At 30.3% G+C, this 12,319-nt stretch overlaps 2 protein-coding genes and 1 non-coding gene across 4 annotated transcripts; 1 reads left to right on the forward strand and 2 right to left on the reverse strand.

Moving 5' to 3' along the window:
• Positions 1-928: 928 nt before the first annotated feature.
• On the forward strand, positions 929-1,009 carry TRNAL-AAG (transfer RNA leucine (anticodon AAG)). The gene has a single exon. It is a non-coding gene; the product is annotated as a tRNA-Leu (tRNA).
• Positions 1,010-1,454: 445 nt separating this feature from the next.
• Positions 1,455-4,457, reverse strand: LOC109799039 (putative ribosome biogenesis protein RLP24). 2 transcript variants are annotated; one of them, XM_020359516.3, is made up of 5 exons: positions 4,314-4,457; positions 3,839-3,947; positions 2,159-2,272; positions 1,900-2,036; positions 1,455-1,798 (listed from the first exon to the last, which is right to left on the reverse strand). In XM_020359516.3, the coding sequence occupies exons 2-5, from the start codon at positions 3,917-3,919 to the stop codon at positions 1,624-1,626; spliced, it is 507 nt and encodes a 168-aa protein (XP_020215105.1). In that variant the 5' UTR covers positions 3,920-3,947; positions 4,314-4,457; the 3' UTR covers positions 1,455-1,623. The 2 variants fall into 2 exon arrangements, with proteins under 2 accessions (XP_020215105.1, XP_082918837.1); XM_083062711.1 differs by lacking the exon at positions 4,314-4,457 and adding an exon at positions 4,166-4,266.
• A 1,736-nt stretch (positions 4,458-6,193) lies between these two features.
• LOC109798341 (uncharacterized) lies at positions 6,194-10,417 on the reverse strand. The gene is made up of 8 exons (XM_020358567.3): positions 10,264-10,417; positions 9,983-10,097; positions 9,763-9,830; positions 8,982-9,054; positions 7,312-7,427; positions 7,123-7,227; positions 6,530-6,629; positions 6,194-6,411 (listed from the first exon to the last, which is right to left on the reverse strand). The coding sequence occupies exons 2-8, from the start codon at positions 10,064-10,066 to the stop codon at positions 6,235-6,237; spliced, it is 723 nt and encodes a 240-aa protein (XP_020214156.1). The 5' UTR covers positions 10,067-10,097; positions 10,264-10,417; the 3' UTR covers positions 6,194-6,234.
• Between the last annotated feature and the right edge of the window lie 1,902 nt (positions 10,418-12,319).

The raw sequence follows: 12,319 nt of genomic DNA on the forward strand, positions 1-12,319 counted from the left end.
TATATGAGAAGAAAAACAGAGTGGTGGAGAATTGTAAACCCAGCACCATAGTTGGTGTTGATTTGATTTGGTGATGGCAATGCATGATAATGTACTACTCAAGGTATTTTTTTAGTTGTATTATTAATATTATTGATATAAAATATTAACCAATTTTATCGATTATTGATATCTGCTGAAAAAATTGAATAAAATTTTTAGTGAGATTTTTTCTTTTCATCACATTTTTATTATGCATAATATTTAAACTCAAAATTTTATTTTAAAAAATTGAATTTAATATTTAAACCAATAATTTATTATTGACCATTATTCTACCTATCACTTAAATCTCATGGCATTTTATTAATTAACTTGATTGTAGTGTTAGAACAGAAGATATTTAATAAATATATAAGAATGAAAAAGGTATAACAATTTTAAGAAATGAAATATCATCTAGATTTATCCAATTAATTGTCTTAAATCATATATTTGATATAATCAGTTGCATTAATATAAAATCACAGGACCTTGAAAATATGAGGCCTAAAACCGCTGCTTTAATTACTTGGAGTAACTTCAGAAAGAAATTGTTTGGACTTAAACCTAATTTAAATATAATTCATGTAAAATTAAGGGTATGGTTGACTTTAAATTTTAAAAAATAATTTTAGTATTTAAAATACAACTAAAATAAGGTTTTTCAAAATGAATAAGGTGTTAAGCTTGCCCCAAATGCTGATGCTAGGGGCATTTCTTTTCCCATCTACCAAAAATAAAAGAAAATTATGAAAAATGGTGTAAGGCAAAAAGTAAATAATTAATGCAAGGGAAGACTGAATTACATATTTAAATAATGAGAACATTTCCTAATTGTAATTATTTGTTTTTAAAATAACCGTCTCACATGTTTAAATAATGAGAACATTTCCCATAACTTCAGATTGTTGAGATGGCCGAGTTGGTCTAAGGCGCCAGATTAAGGTTCTGGTCCGAAAGGGCGTGGGTTCAAATCCCACTCTCAACAACAAACCTTTTTTTTATTTATTTAATTATAATAAATTTCTTCTCGTTCTTCTTTTCCTCGATGTAATTAACTGGGTTGACCTAAGAACATAATGTTTATTTAATTGTGGACCAAGTTTTGCTCAACCTAACACATTGATTTGAAGTCTGTTGAACTCAATGCAAGTCATCAAACTGAAAAACTGTTTAGAAACAGCGTTGTGGCAAAACCCATCGTACCTAAATGGCTAAATCCATCCATCTTCTGAAAGAGTGAAACCATGTATTTAGGGGAATAGCATCTTTTTCTTTTTTGACTTGACAGCACAATGATATCTCATCGATGCATAATCAGTCAAACTTAGGTGAAATATAATAATGCATTATACATTTAAGATTTATTATATTTTAATGCTATTACGTTTATTTTTCCCATCCAATTATTTTTGATTAAGTAGATTAACAGATTAACTATCTAACAGTAATATTATTGTCTAAAAACAAACTCGCAAACATTTTCTCAACGGCCAAAACTTTTGTTTCAAAATTGCATCATTCACATTTCTGATCAGCGATGAATTAACTTGTAATCTGGGCACCGAATCCACCAAATTTGGGGAAAGTGCAGCATTGACATCACTCTTCCATGGGATGATTGTCCTCTGATTGTTGTCGGGAAACCCCAACTTTGACCTTGGGCAAGGTGAGAGAAGGGTCCTTTTGAAGCACAGATGGAGCTTTGACCAGACTGATGCCCTGCTTCAACTCCCTAACTGCCTCCATCTGCAGCTTCTGCTTCTTGCCTTTCATCCTATGGGAGATTTGACAGAATGTCAGTAGAGAGCGAAAAGAAAACACCTGTATTTTTAAAATTTTTAAGACTGAAAAACTAAGGTGGAGTCAAAGAATAACCTATTCTTGTGGTGTGCCTCCTCCCTGCTGACTCTGATTTTATCAATCTTTGGAATGGCCTTGAGGACACTCTCCGCAAGATTCCTGTCATATCTCTCAGGCCTGTTTCGCTTTCTCTCAAACTCAAAGGTTGAATCCTGAAACAACATGTAAATATAATAATGCTGAAGCTTCTGCAGACCAAGACAGTAGTCAACAACACATCATGTGTAACACATGTATAAGACCAGCACAATAAGGGAAAGAGAGTTTCATTTACCTGTGTCATATCCTTTCCATGCACTCGCCTATATGCCTTTGTCCATTTTACTTTCCGAGGGTTCCTCTTCATTTTAAAATTTTTGTGGCATTTAGATCTACAAAATCGAAAAATCTGAAGAACAGATGTCAGAGACCGTGTGACACAGACCTATGAACATAAAAAGGTATTCATCACCCATTGGACGTCTAGAGAGTTTTGAATACACACACATACGCTAACCTGCCAGTTACCATAGCCAACTTTGTTTGAAAACGCTATAATGAGATAGCATGATGCAAGATGGCCACAATTTTTAATAATATACAAACTAAATAATTTATTCTACACAAAAATACTAAAAGAAATAAAGAAATTCATCATAAATAATGTCAAGTTACACAAACAATCATTATCAATCTAGGAATAACAAGAACATTGTAATGAATTCAAAAAAATGAAAGATAATGGTGAAATTAATAGAAAAAGAACATAACAAATTAGATTAAAAAAATTAGCAAAATGTGAACTAGGAAGTTAAATGAAGGTAAAATAAACAAAGGTAACTTTTTCGTGGAATTCTCAAGGAAGAAGGGTTTCAAATCCTATTATGTTTCTAAAGCAAAAAATGCATAAGAAAAATGAGGAGAAATCACAATTTTATCAACAGAAAAAAAAAAAAAAAAACTAAACATCACTGTTTTAAGAGTAAAAACTGAGTTTTTGACGCTTATATTATGGTAAAGCCGCTATTCTGGCTTCTATTGCATCCGCAATGCAATGGAAAAAATACCCTGCAATAGCAGATAATGCCTACTATTTTTATGCCAATTACTGGTGAAAATGAAATAGTGGTACAAACAATCAATTCAAGCATAAGATACAAATTTACCGAGTCCATCCATGATCTGTAAATAATAGAAGATTACAGTAGACAGTCAGGTTCAGAGCAAGGACCCTAAAATCTCAAACTACAAATGACTAGTAATTCTATACAAGGTTGAAGACTGCAGCTTTAGAAAGTAGCTAGCAACGTGGTTGAGCCTCATTTTCAGATCCCTTAATTGATCCAACAAGAGCAACCAATTGCATAACTAATAGTTCTCTAGTTGCGTGAACACAAACATACCAATGCATATAGGGCTGGAAACAAGTCTAATCAAGTCAAACCTAACTTAGCTCAACTTAACCAAATAAGAATTGGTTTAATTCAGAGTTGAGTTTTATAGAATCAATTTTTTCAACTCAAGTCCAACCCAACTTGATTTCATGAACTGTTTGGCTCAAATTGCAAACTGAAATCACGTGAACCAAAAAGAAAAATGATAGGTTACATAAATATCATCAAACATACTCTCTCTCTCTATTACACACACACAGATGTATACATGTCACTAGATGTATCCCATATAGGTAGAGCATGTTTGTTTTTATAGTTGAGAAGCTTCAAACGTACATTCAATTCAAAGTTACAAGACTCGTGAATTCAATTGAACGGGCATTGGAAAGTGTGCTGATGTTAAAACAAACGCACACTTAATCTTCATCTCAGGTTTGACACATTAGTTCATGAACCAAGACAGTTCATTGAGCTAATTAACAAGTCGAGTCTCAATGTAATTTCAATTTAGTTCAGTTTGTTTGCAGCCATAAGCACATAGATAAGATTTACAAGGAGAAAAATGTAGGAGATAGGTTTACCTTTGCATCATTACGAACAAACTGGATTCCATGTCCAGGGTATACGGTAGAAGAACAGAACCAACACTTTTCCAATCTCATTGTACCTCCAGACTAAGCCAACACCTCACTAAAAAAACACCAAAAAAGAAACAACACATTAAACAAATAAACAATATTGAATATTATGGATTGGACACATATTGACGATATCTACCATCTACTTATACGATTAAAATGTCAATACCAAGACATATGCAAATTGAACAATTGTATCAGCTAAATAATCTAAGGAATAAAGAAAATATCAACAAAAACCATAGACATTGACAAGTATTATAGTTACACCATATAGTGAACAGCGAAGAAAATCCTGCGGCAACAATTTTCAAAGCAAACACTTGTGATCTAAACAGAAATTCTAAATTATCGTTTACGCGTTCGTTAATTGATGAATGAATTGAGGGAGAGAAAAAAAGGCAAAGAAGAGGAGAACCTGAGGAATAGTGATGAACTGAAAATAGAGGGGTAGTTGGGGCGGCGTGGCTATTCACGTTTTGAGGGTTACACGGCGTGAGAATGGAGTGTAAAATAGTACTACAAGCTCCCATGGTTTATGGCGTGAACCAACTAAATACTAAAATTTTATGATAAATGTAGCATATATTTAGTATTAATTTAAGTTAAATTATATTTTTTTTTTATTTTAAAGGTTTTTTATCTTTTATCTTTTATCTTTTAAAAGGTTTATTTTATTCTTTTACATCTTAAATTTATATTGAATTGGTGATTTTTAAACAATTATTATTTTAAATTTTGATATATGATTTTAATTTTTTTTTGTTGATTTAAAATTTACAATTTACCTCATTAAATTCACTTAAATAAAAATTGTTGAAAGCAATAATTGAATTTTATAATTTTTATATAAGTGATTTAAATGTTACAAGTTTTTAATCTTGAATAAGTCAAAATTGATTTAAAATTGTACCATAAAATTGGAAAGACTATTGTTTTAAAAAATCAAATTGATTCAAATATAAAAGACTAAAATAAATATTTTAACAGATAAAAAAATGAATCTAAAAACTAAAATAAATGATTATAACTATCAATATTTTTAATTTAAAAATAAAACTGAGAGTGATAAATTTAATAAGCGATAAAAGGTTAAGAAAGTTTCCTAAAAATATTATCTATAAAGAAAAATAGTTAAAATTCCTAGTATTATTCAATAAAATTATTCTAAATGATATATAGAAGATTATTTATAGTTTATTTTAAAATAATACATAAATTGAAAATGATCTTTTTTTATTAATAAATTAAAAAGACATTTTAAATGATAAGAGAAACAACGAGGGTTTTAGATAAGCAATATTGCAGATCAAGTGTTCTGGATAGCAATGTTTTTGAATGAAATTTTAGGAATGGGTATTCCGAATTGTGCATTCTAATTTCTAAAAGACAAAATTTCGATGTGGGTGTTCTGAGGAATTACATGGTTTCAAATTAGCGATTCCAGAATGTAAAATCTGGATTGGGTGTTACTCCTAGTTTGAAAAGTATATATATATATATATATATATTACTCAAACAACAAGTCTACTTAGACTTACTTCGTTCAATAACTTATGTTCTATATCAAATTTTTACAATCTAACTGTTCAATTTAAAGTTCTTAATGCATAAATCAAATTTACAAATTTTTAAAAAATTTAAAAATTATTTGATACTTCGTTTCTCATTAATTCGAATTAATGTATAAAATAATTTTATGATTATCCATCAATTTGAATTAATGAAATACAGTATCAAATGATTTTCAAATTTTTTAAAAATTTGTAAATTTGATCTATGCATTAAGAACTTTAAATTGAACGGTTAGATCGTTAAAATTTAATGTAGAATATGAATTATTGAACAAAGTAATCTAGGTAGACTTATTCCTCAAGTAAAAAAATCCCTCCTCTATCTATCTATTTATATATATATATATATATAAACATGCATGGCTTAAAAAAAAAAAACACGGGTGCAAGAAGAAAATTCTTTCAATTGAATTGTGTCGGATTTATACATCTGTTCTGTCAAGCTTGAACAAAATCAACTACGTGTTAATTTAAGTCGAATTTATCGGACTCAAAAGGTAAAAAACTATTTTGAATTTCTAAAAATTATATTTTTTTTGTCCCTGCAATTTTAACACTACATGTTACTCTCAACGTCCATTATCCATTTTTAAATTTCATATAAGAAAAATATATGAATTCGCTGCGGTCGTATCAATTGTATTTGTCATTTTGTGTTTTTAACTTTTAAGATGATATTATTGTAATACAATCCCAAAATTTCTTTTAAATTTAAAAATTTACGTTAAGCAAAAAATTATAATTGGAAATTAAAAATAATTTACATTATGTGACACGGATTAGGAGAATAACCATGACAAATATACATGTCATCACAAACATGAGAAGCCAGGTTAAGCAAGAAGTCTTGGAACTCTCCGAGTAAATTGCCGTTGCTCGCACATTGGCACGACCGGTGCTTGCCAAGCTATGCTCAATAGCCTTCTCAGTTGAATCGAGTATCTGCAAGCCACCCACAATCAATTCTCATCGTTCAAACTCCCAAATGTGACATAATCATCAGCTACAAAACATGGTTATGACTCATGAATCAACACTATTAACATTATGAGAATCGGACCTTTTCAGTATTTTTCAGGGACTGACTCATCAGGAGACTACTCTCTTTGAGTTGTTTTGCCAACACCACCATCTCATCAGTCAAACCTTCTTGAAGGTTTCTAGAGTAAGAGATTGAACAAAATAAAATAGTTGAGTGAACAACCAAAAAAAAAAGCGATGCACAATAAATGCAAAGCATATAAAGAGTAAAGGTAAATGACTATAAAACGTATTGGTCCAGTACATTTGCGTAGATAATTTAATACCAATTGTGTAGGTATTGTTATCATACTGATAGTGATTCAGAAACATGCTAAGGACTAGTCATTGATGAGCAAATAATCCCCCAAATATATATGACCTTAGTAGTCTACCATGTTAAGCCAGTAACATATGGTAATGGGTAAGTTACCAACAATGTATCCCAACAATTGACTCTAATAGATCAGTGTTTGTCCTGAAGAAAAATACACTTCGTTGTTCAGACAAGTGACATATGAACGTAAGTTTTGTAAGTTATGGACTATTGGACTCTGAACCAAAGTAGTACTGAGTCTATTGATCACCATACATAAGCTTTAAAGTTTAAATAACAACTCAAGTAAACAGTACCTGTGCTTTTCAATGTGTGCATGTGCTGTAGCATCCAGTTTAACAGGTGATGTGTGGTCAGTCTCAATAGGCTCATGAGCTCTATCTTCGGTACTTGATGCAGGTCTGTCCAATGAATCAGATGAGCAACAATGAAACAGCCAGCCTACAAAATACACATAGTAGTAAGAAAGGCAAACTATCGCTTACACAGGCCTTCTTCTCAATCCAGAAGAAAGGAGTATCTGCTTTTTTTCCTCAATTTCAGAAGGGTTTTCTTTAACAAGATTCCTTTCAAAGTCCTTCTCGGATACTTGTGTGTCAGCCTGGGTTAAAAATTTGTGGTCAAATGACTGGCTATTTGGACAAAACTAAAAATACATGAAAAGGAAAATTCATAAATGAGCAAATTTTAAGACTTCATGATGCATTCCAACAGTAAAAAAAATTCAAGCCATTAAAAGTCTATATTTTATATGCACTTTTCACATACTATGATTTTCTGCATTGTGTAATAAATCCTAAAAGTTTGATTGATTAGGTGGGAAAAAGATGATGGAGTTATTATGACCCAAAGTGAAAATATGTTATGAATCCACGAGCAAAAAGAGATGAGAAATAGAGAGAAACCAGAAAGTGAACAAATGTGCAGAGGTTTATTAATTGAATCTCAACAGAAAAAGGAAATAGTACCTCGTCCAAGGCTTTCACCTTAAACAAAGGGCTTTCCCTTCTATAACTTAGCTAGTGCCGGGTGCTCCAATACTAACATTTAAATTCCTCTATTCTGCCCTTTCCCCCCCAATTAAGTTAAATCCCTGTTGTTACTATCCCTTTAACCGGTCCAACCACCTAGCAGTTTTAACTTTGTTATTCCATATAACTAATCTAATCACTTTATCTCACATCTGCTGACTTTCTTTTATTCTTCTCTCCTGGATCCTATCCAAATGAATATATTTATATTTCCATATTACATCCACCTCTAATTATAAATCTGAATTCTTACTTCTGAATAAGAGAATTTTTAGAATCTATTTTTTCTCTTAGTAAGCCACGTGGCTTCTCCTGCATCAAGTATGCCATAATTTATTTCCATAATTTCCTCTTTAATTTCAAAAGTATTCTCTTTAAATTATTCTTAGGATTAAACATCTTTTCAGTCTCTAAACTTTTGTCAATTTTTGTTTTTAGTCTTTGAACAAATTTTTTATTAATTTTAGTTCCTGAACTTTTGTCAAATTTCATTTTTAGTCCTTGAACCTTTTTTCCCATTAACATTTTGGTCTCTAGCATCAAAATTTTGGTTCATGCAGAAAACTTGCATGGACTAAAACCAAATAAAATTTGTTCAGGGACTAAAAACATCAATCTTTATTCTTATCTAACAAAACAGAATTTGCTTCCTACTTTTTTGAGGCAATTATCTACTTGGAGCAAGAAATAGGTGATGAAACAGTCATGCATTGAACTAAGTATTAGTTGAGCACCTGAGTTTGAGTTATTTCATGATGAAAATATGGGCCTTCTTTGTTTGGCTTTAAAAATGAGTTGTTTTCATTTTAGCTCATCCTTTACCCTTCTTTTTTTCCCCAACACCCATAATACCATCCTAGTTCTATCCCATCTAAAAGTTGGTAAGTGCACTGCAGAGCTGGTTTGTTCTTTAAATAACATAAATAAATAAATGAAATACTAGCTGCTTCACCGGTTCCTGAAGAAAATTCAAATACATAAATTCCACCCTTTCTTAATGAAATTTTCCTTTTAGATTAGACAGGGTAGACAACGGAACCTTAAATGTTTAGTCAGTCTAAACTCTAAAGATCTTCTTTACATTTCAATAGCTCTCCAAGATACATAAATTCACTTATATATACCACATGGTTAACCAACTTGGAAGCAATGGCTTCAATCTTCTCTGAATAATCATTCAACATAGCCTTTGAAATCCTGCATAACCAGAGCAAAGCATATACACATAAATGAATGCACTCATATTCTGCAGAGAAACACATAAAAAGTAGGAGGAATATTAACAGCTTTAATTTACAAGTTACAATGGAGAAGGGAAGATAATGGACTGTCTAGGGGAGGTAGAAGATGAAACAATAATCATGTCAGCTTACTTTACAGAAATATAACCATTTCTATAACCCAATATTATATCAGAGTTGCAAGGCAGGAAAGTACAGCTTTTGTTCAGTGCGAGCAATATTTTCAAGAGAACTCACTGTTAATTCTATTCTTTTATTCCCCAGCCTGCTGGACCTGTATGTATTGTGGTGGTACTCCTATTATGATAGGTATGTTATTGATTGCTTTATATTTGTTCTTGGCCTAGAATATTAGTATAAATAAAAGCATTAGATTACTACTACTCATATCACAGCAATAAAGCATCATTCTCTCCCTTTTTCCATTCCGTTTCCAAAAATTTCAACAAGTATTAATTTCTACCATTCATCTGTTCAAACCAAACTACACCCATTCAGAAGAAAATCCTACTCTACTTAATAGAAAAATATCTGGATGGAAAAAAATTGGATGGCCATATTATGTTTTGATCGTGTTTAGGGTAAACTGTAAAGTGTGTCTATAAGTTTCACTTATAATTCCTTGAAATCTTTGTGTATCAGATTGCAAATAGACACACAATACCTTGGTAAGCCTTCTGGTGTCCTTTCTTCAGCCAACTGTTCCAATTGTTCACGCAAAGTGGCGACATACTGCAGCATGCCAGAATCAACAAATGATTAAGTTTGTGTTTGCCAGAATCAACAAATGTCTAAACTAATAAAACATATATTTCAAGAAAATTAGAAAAGACTGTAAACATAACAACCCTATTAACTTCAAAATAAATAGTCAGCACACATACATGCACAAGTTTGGCCTGGTTTTCCTGCTGAGGAGCAGCTGCAAGCAACCTCCGTAAGTTTACTTCCGTTTTACTGATTCCCATTCCTTCAGTGTTGAGAAATTTTAATAATTACCTATAAATCAAACATCACCAGGCACAGAAATGAGGTAATTATTCACAATCATTTAGCGGAAAGGGAAAAAAACGGAAGGGGAAAAAAAGCAACAGAATCCAACAGAGAAAGAGAGCAAATTATTTTAACTAGAAAAGACAATTAGCAATGCAATCAATAAAGTTACCAGTGGAATCTCGAATCAACTGCTTCCTCCACCTTTCAATTGAAGAACTACTCTCTCTCTCTCTCTCTCGGTGCAGAAGAGGTGTAAACTGTAAAGTGTAAACTACTCGGGTGTTAACGGTTTTTCCAGAATGAAGAGCAACACTCGCTTGAAGAAAATGTTTTGGACCAAGCAATTGAGTTTGGGCCTTACCGGACCAGAAAGGTGCATTTGAGCCCAATGTATTTTGGGTATTTGGGCCAGAGTAAGGTAGAGAAAGAAACCCTTAAATGTCTATTCGTTAACACCGCCTTATATTTTATAAAATTTACGATTTTAGTCTAACTATTAAATATCTATTTGTCAATGGTAAAATTAGAATATTAATTATATAACATTAAATAAATATTAAATAATATTTAAAATTAAATTATATTTGTAATTTTATTTTTATCTCATACAAGTAATAAAAAGAGATGAATAGGATAAAATGATGACCAAAAATATAATTTAACTTAAATATTAATTTTATATCATTTACTTAAGTCAGATAATGATGAATGTTATAATTTTAATTATTAACAAATCAACATTTAGCAATTAGATTAAAATTATGAATTTTATAAAATTTGTTGACTAAAATTGTTGAATAAAAATTAAGAGACTATAATTATGAATCAAACATTGAAAATTTTTACCTATATCCAAAGTCTTTAGTTCTACCTTTGTTTTTTTATAAACTTTCCAAATTACCATGTTCTATTTTGGAACACTCAATCTAAAATTGTCATTTTGAAACATTATTATCTAGAACATCCAATTAAAAAAAAAATATGTTTATCCAAAACATTTAATCTGAAATACAATTTTTTTTTGAACATCCATTTTGGATAAATATCATTTCAAATTGGTTGTTCTAGATAAACGTCATCCAAGTACAAATTTAACAGTCTGAAATAACTATTTTAAAAAAATTAAAACACGTTATGGAGACTATAAAAAGAAGTAAAAAGATAAAAGAATACATCTCCAATAAACAAGGACAACATAATAATGATCAACCAATATTCTAGATGAAAGTAGTTCTTCACAACATTCTTCACGTTTGCAATGAGGGAGAATGACGTGGGATAGGAGAAGGATTTCAAAAATTAATGAGAAGGGTGTGGAAAGGATAAGTGAAGAGTGAAAGGAAAGGGAAGGGCATTTTATGGATTTTTAATTTATTTTTTGTTCATGTATGAAGTAATTGAAATGGTCTAGGAAACAATTCATCAGAGTTTATTTCCAATTTAGCAAATTTAAACGACTCATCATATATTTAGGCATAGTTCTTCTTTCTTGAAAGTCATGATAGTAGAATAATATTTCATAATCAAAATGACATTGATGAGAGAAGTCCAAAAGAAATACCTAAAAATTGGTCATAACAAGATGATAATTAAATCAACTTGTTAGTATTTATTTGACTTTAAAGTTAAAAAAATTATGCTTAAAAAATGTAAGAATAACAATTTTTTTTATTATTAGCTAAAATTTGTTAAAATGATAAAGTTGTATTAATGATACTCCTTTCATGAACATTATGGGTGATTTTATAATTTTTAATAAGTTTTAAATATTATAAGATGATGAGTCAAAATAAAATGTTAGAAAATATATTAGTAGCACTCTCTATTTGTTTTGAATATGTTGAATTAGACTTTTTTTATTTATGAAAGTTAGAAGGAAGGTCAAAAATGTAAATGCGTATTTCACCTCTAAATCCATCTTATACTATAAAATTATAAATACACATAGAAATGTTAAGGGCACTCTTTTTAATATCTTTTCTAACAAGAGAGATTTATTAAATAAGACGAAAGACTCCTTAAAAATTATAATTTCTAATAATTTTTAATCAATAATATTTATAGTGTTAGAAAAGAATATGACTATCATTCTTCTACATATAATTAAATATGCACATACACATAGTTAAAAATGGATTTTAACTCATTTTTCATCATTATTAAAAATACAAATTAATAATTGAAATAGTTAAATAACGTTGAGATCACCCACTTCATTAAAACAC

Source organism: Cajanus cajan, chromosome 8 (assembly GCF_000230855.2).
Source record: "Cajanus cajan strain Asha chromosome 8, NIPB_CcT2T_4, whole genome shotgun sequence".
Lineage (NCBI taxonomy): Eukaryota > Viridiplantae > Streptophyta > Magnoliopsida > Fabales > Fabaceae > Cajanus > Cajanus cajan.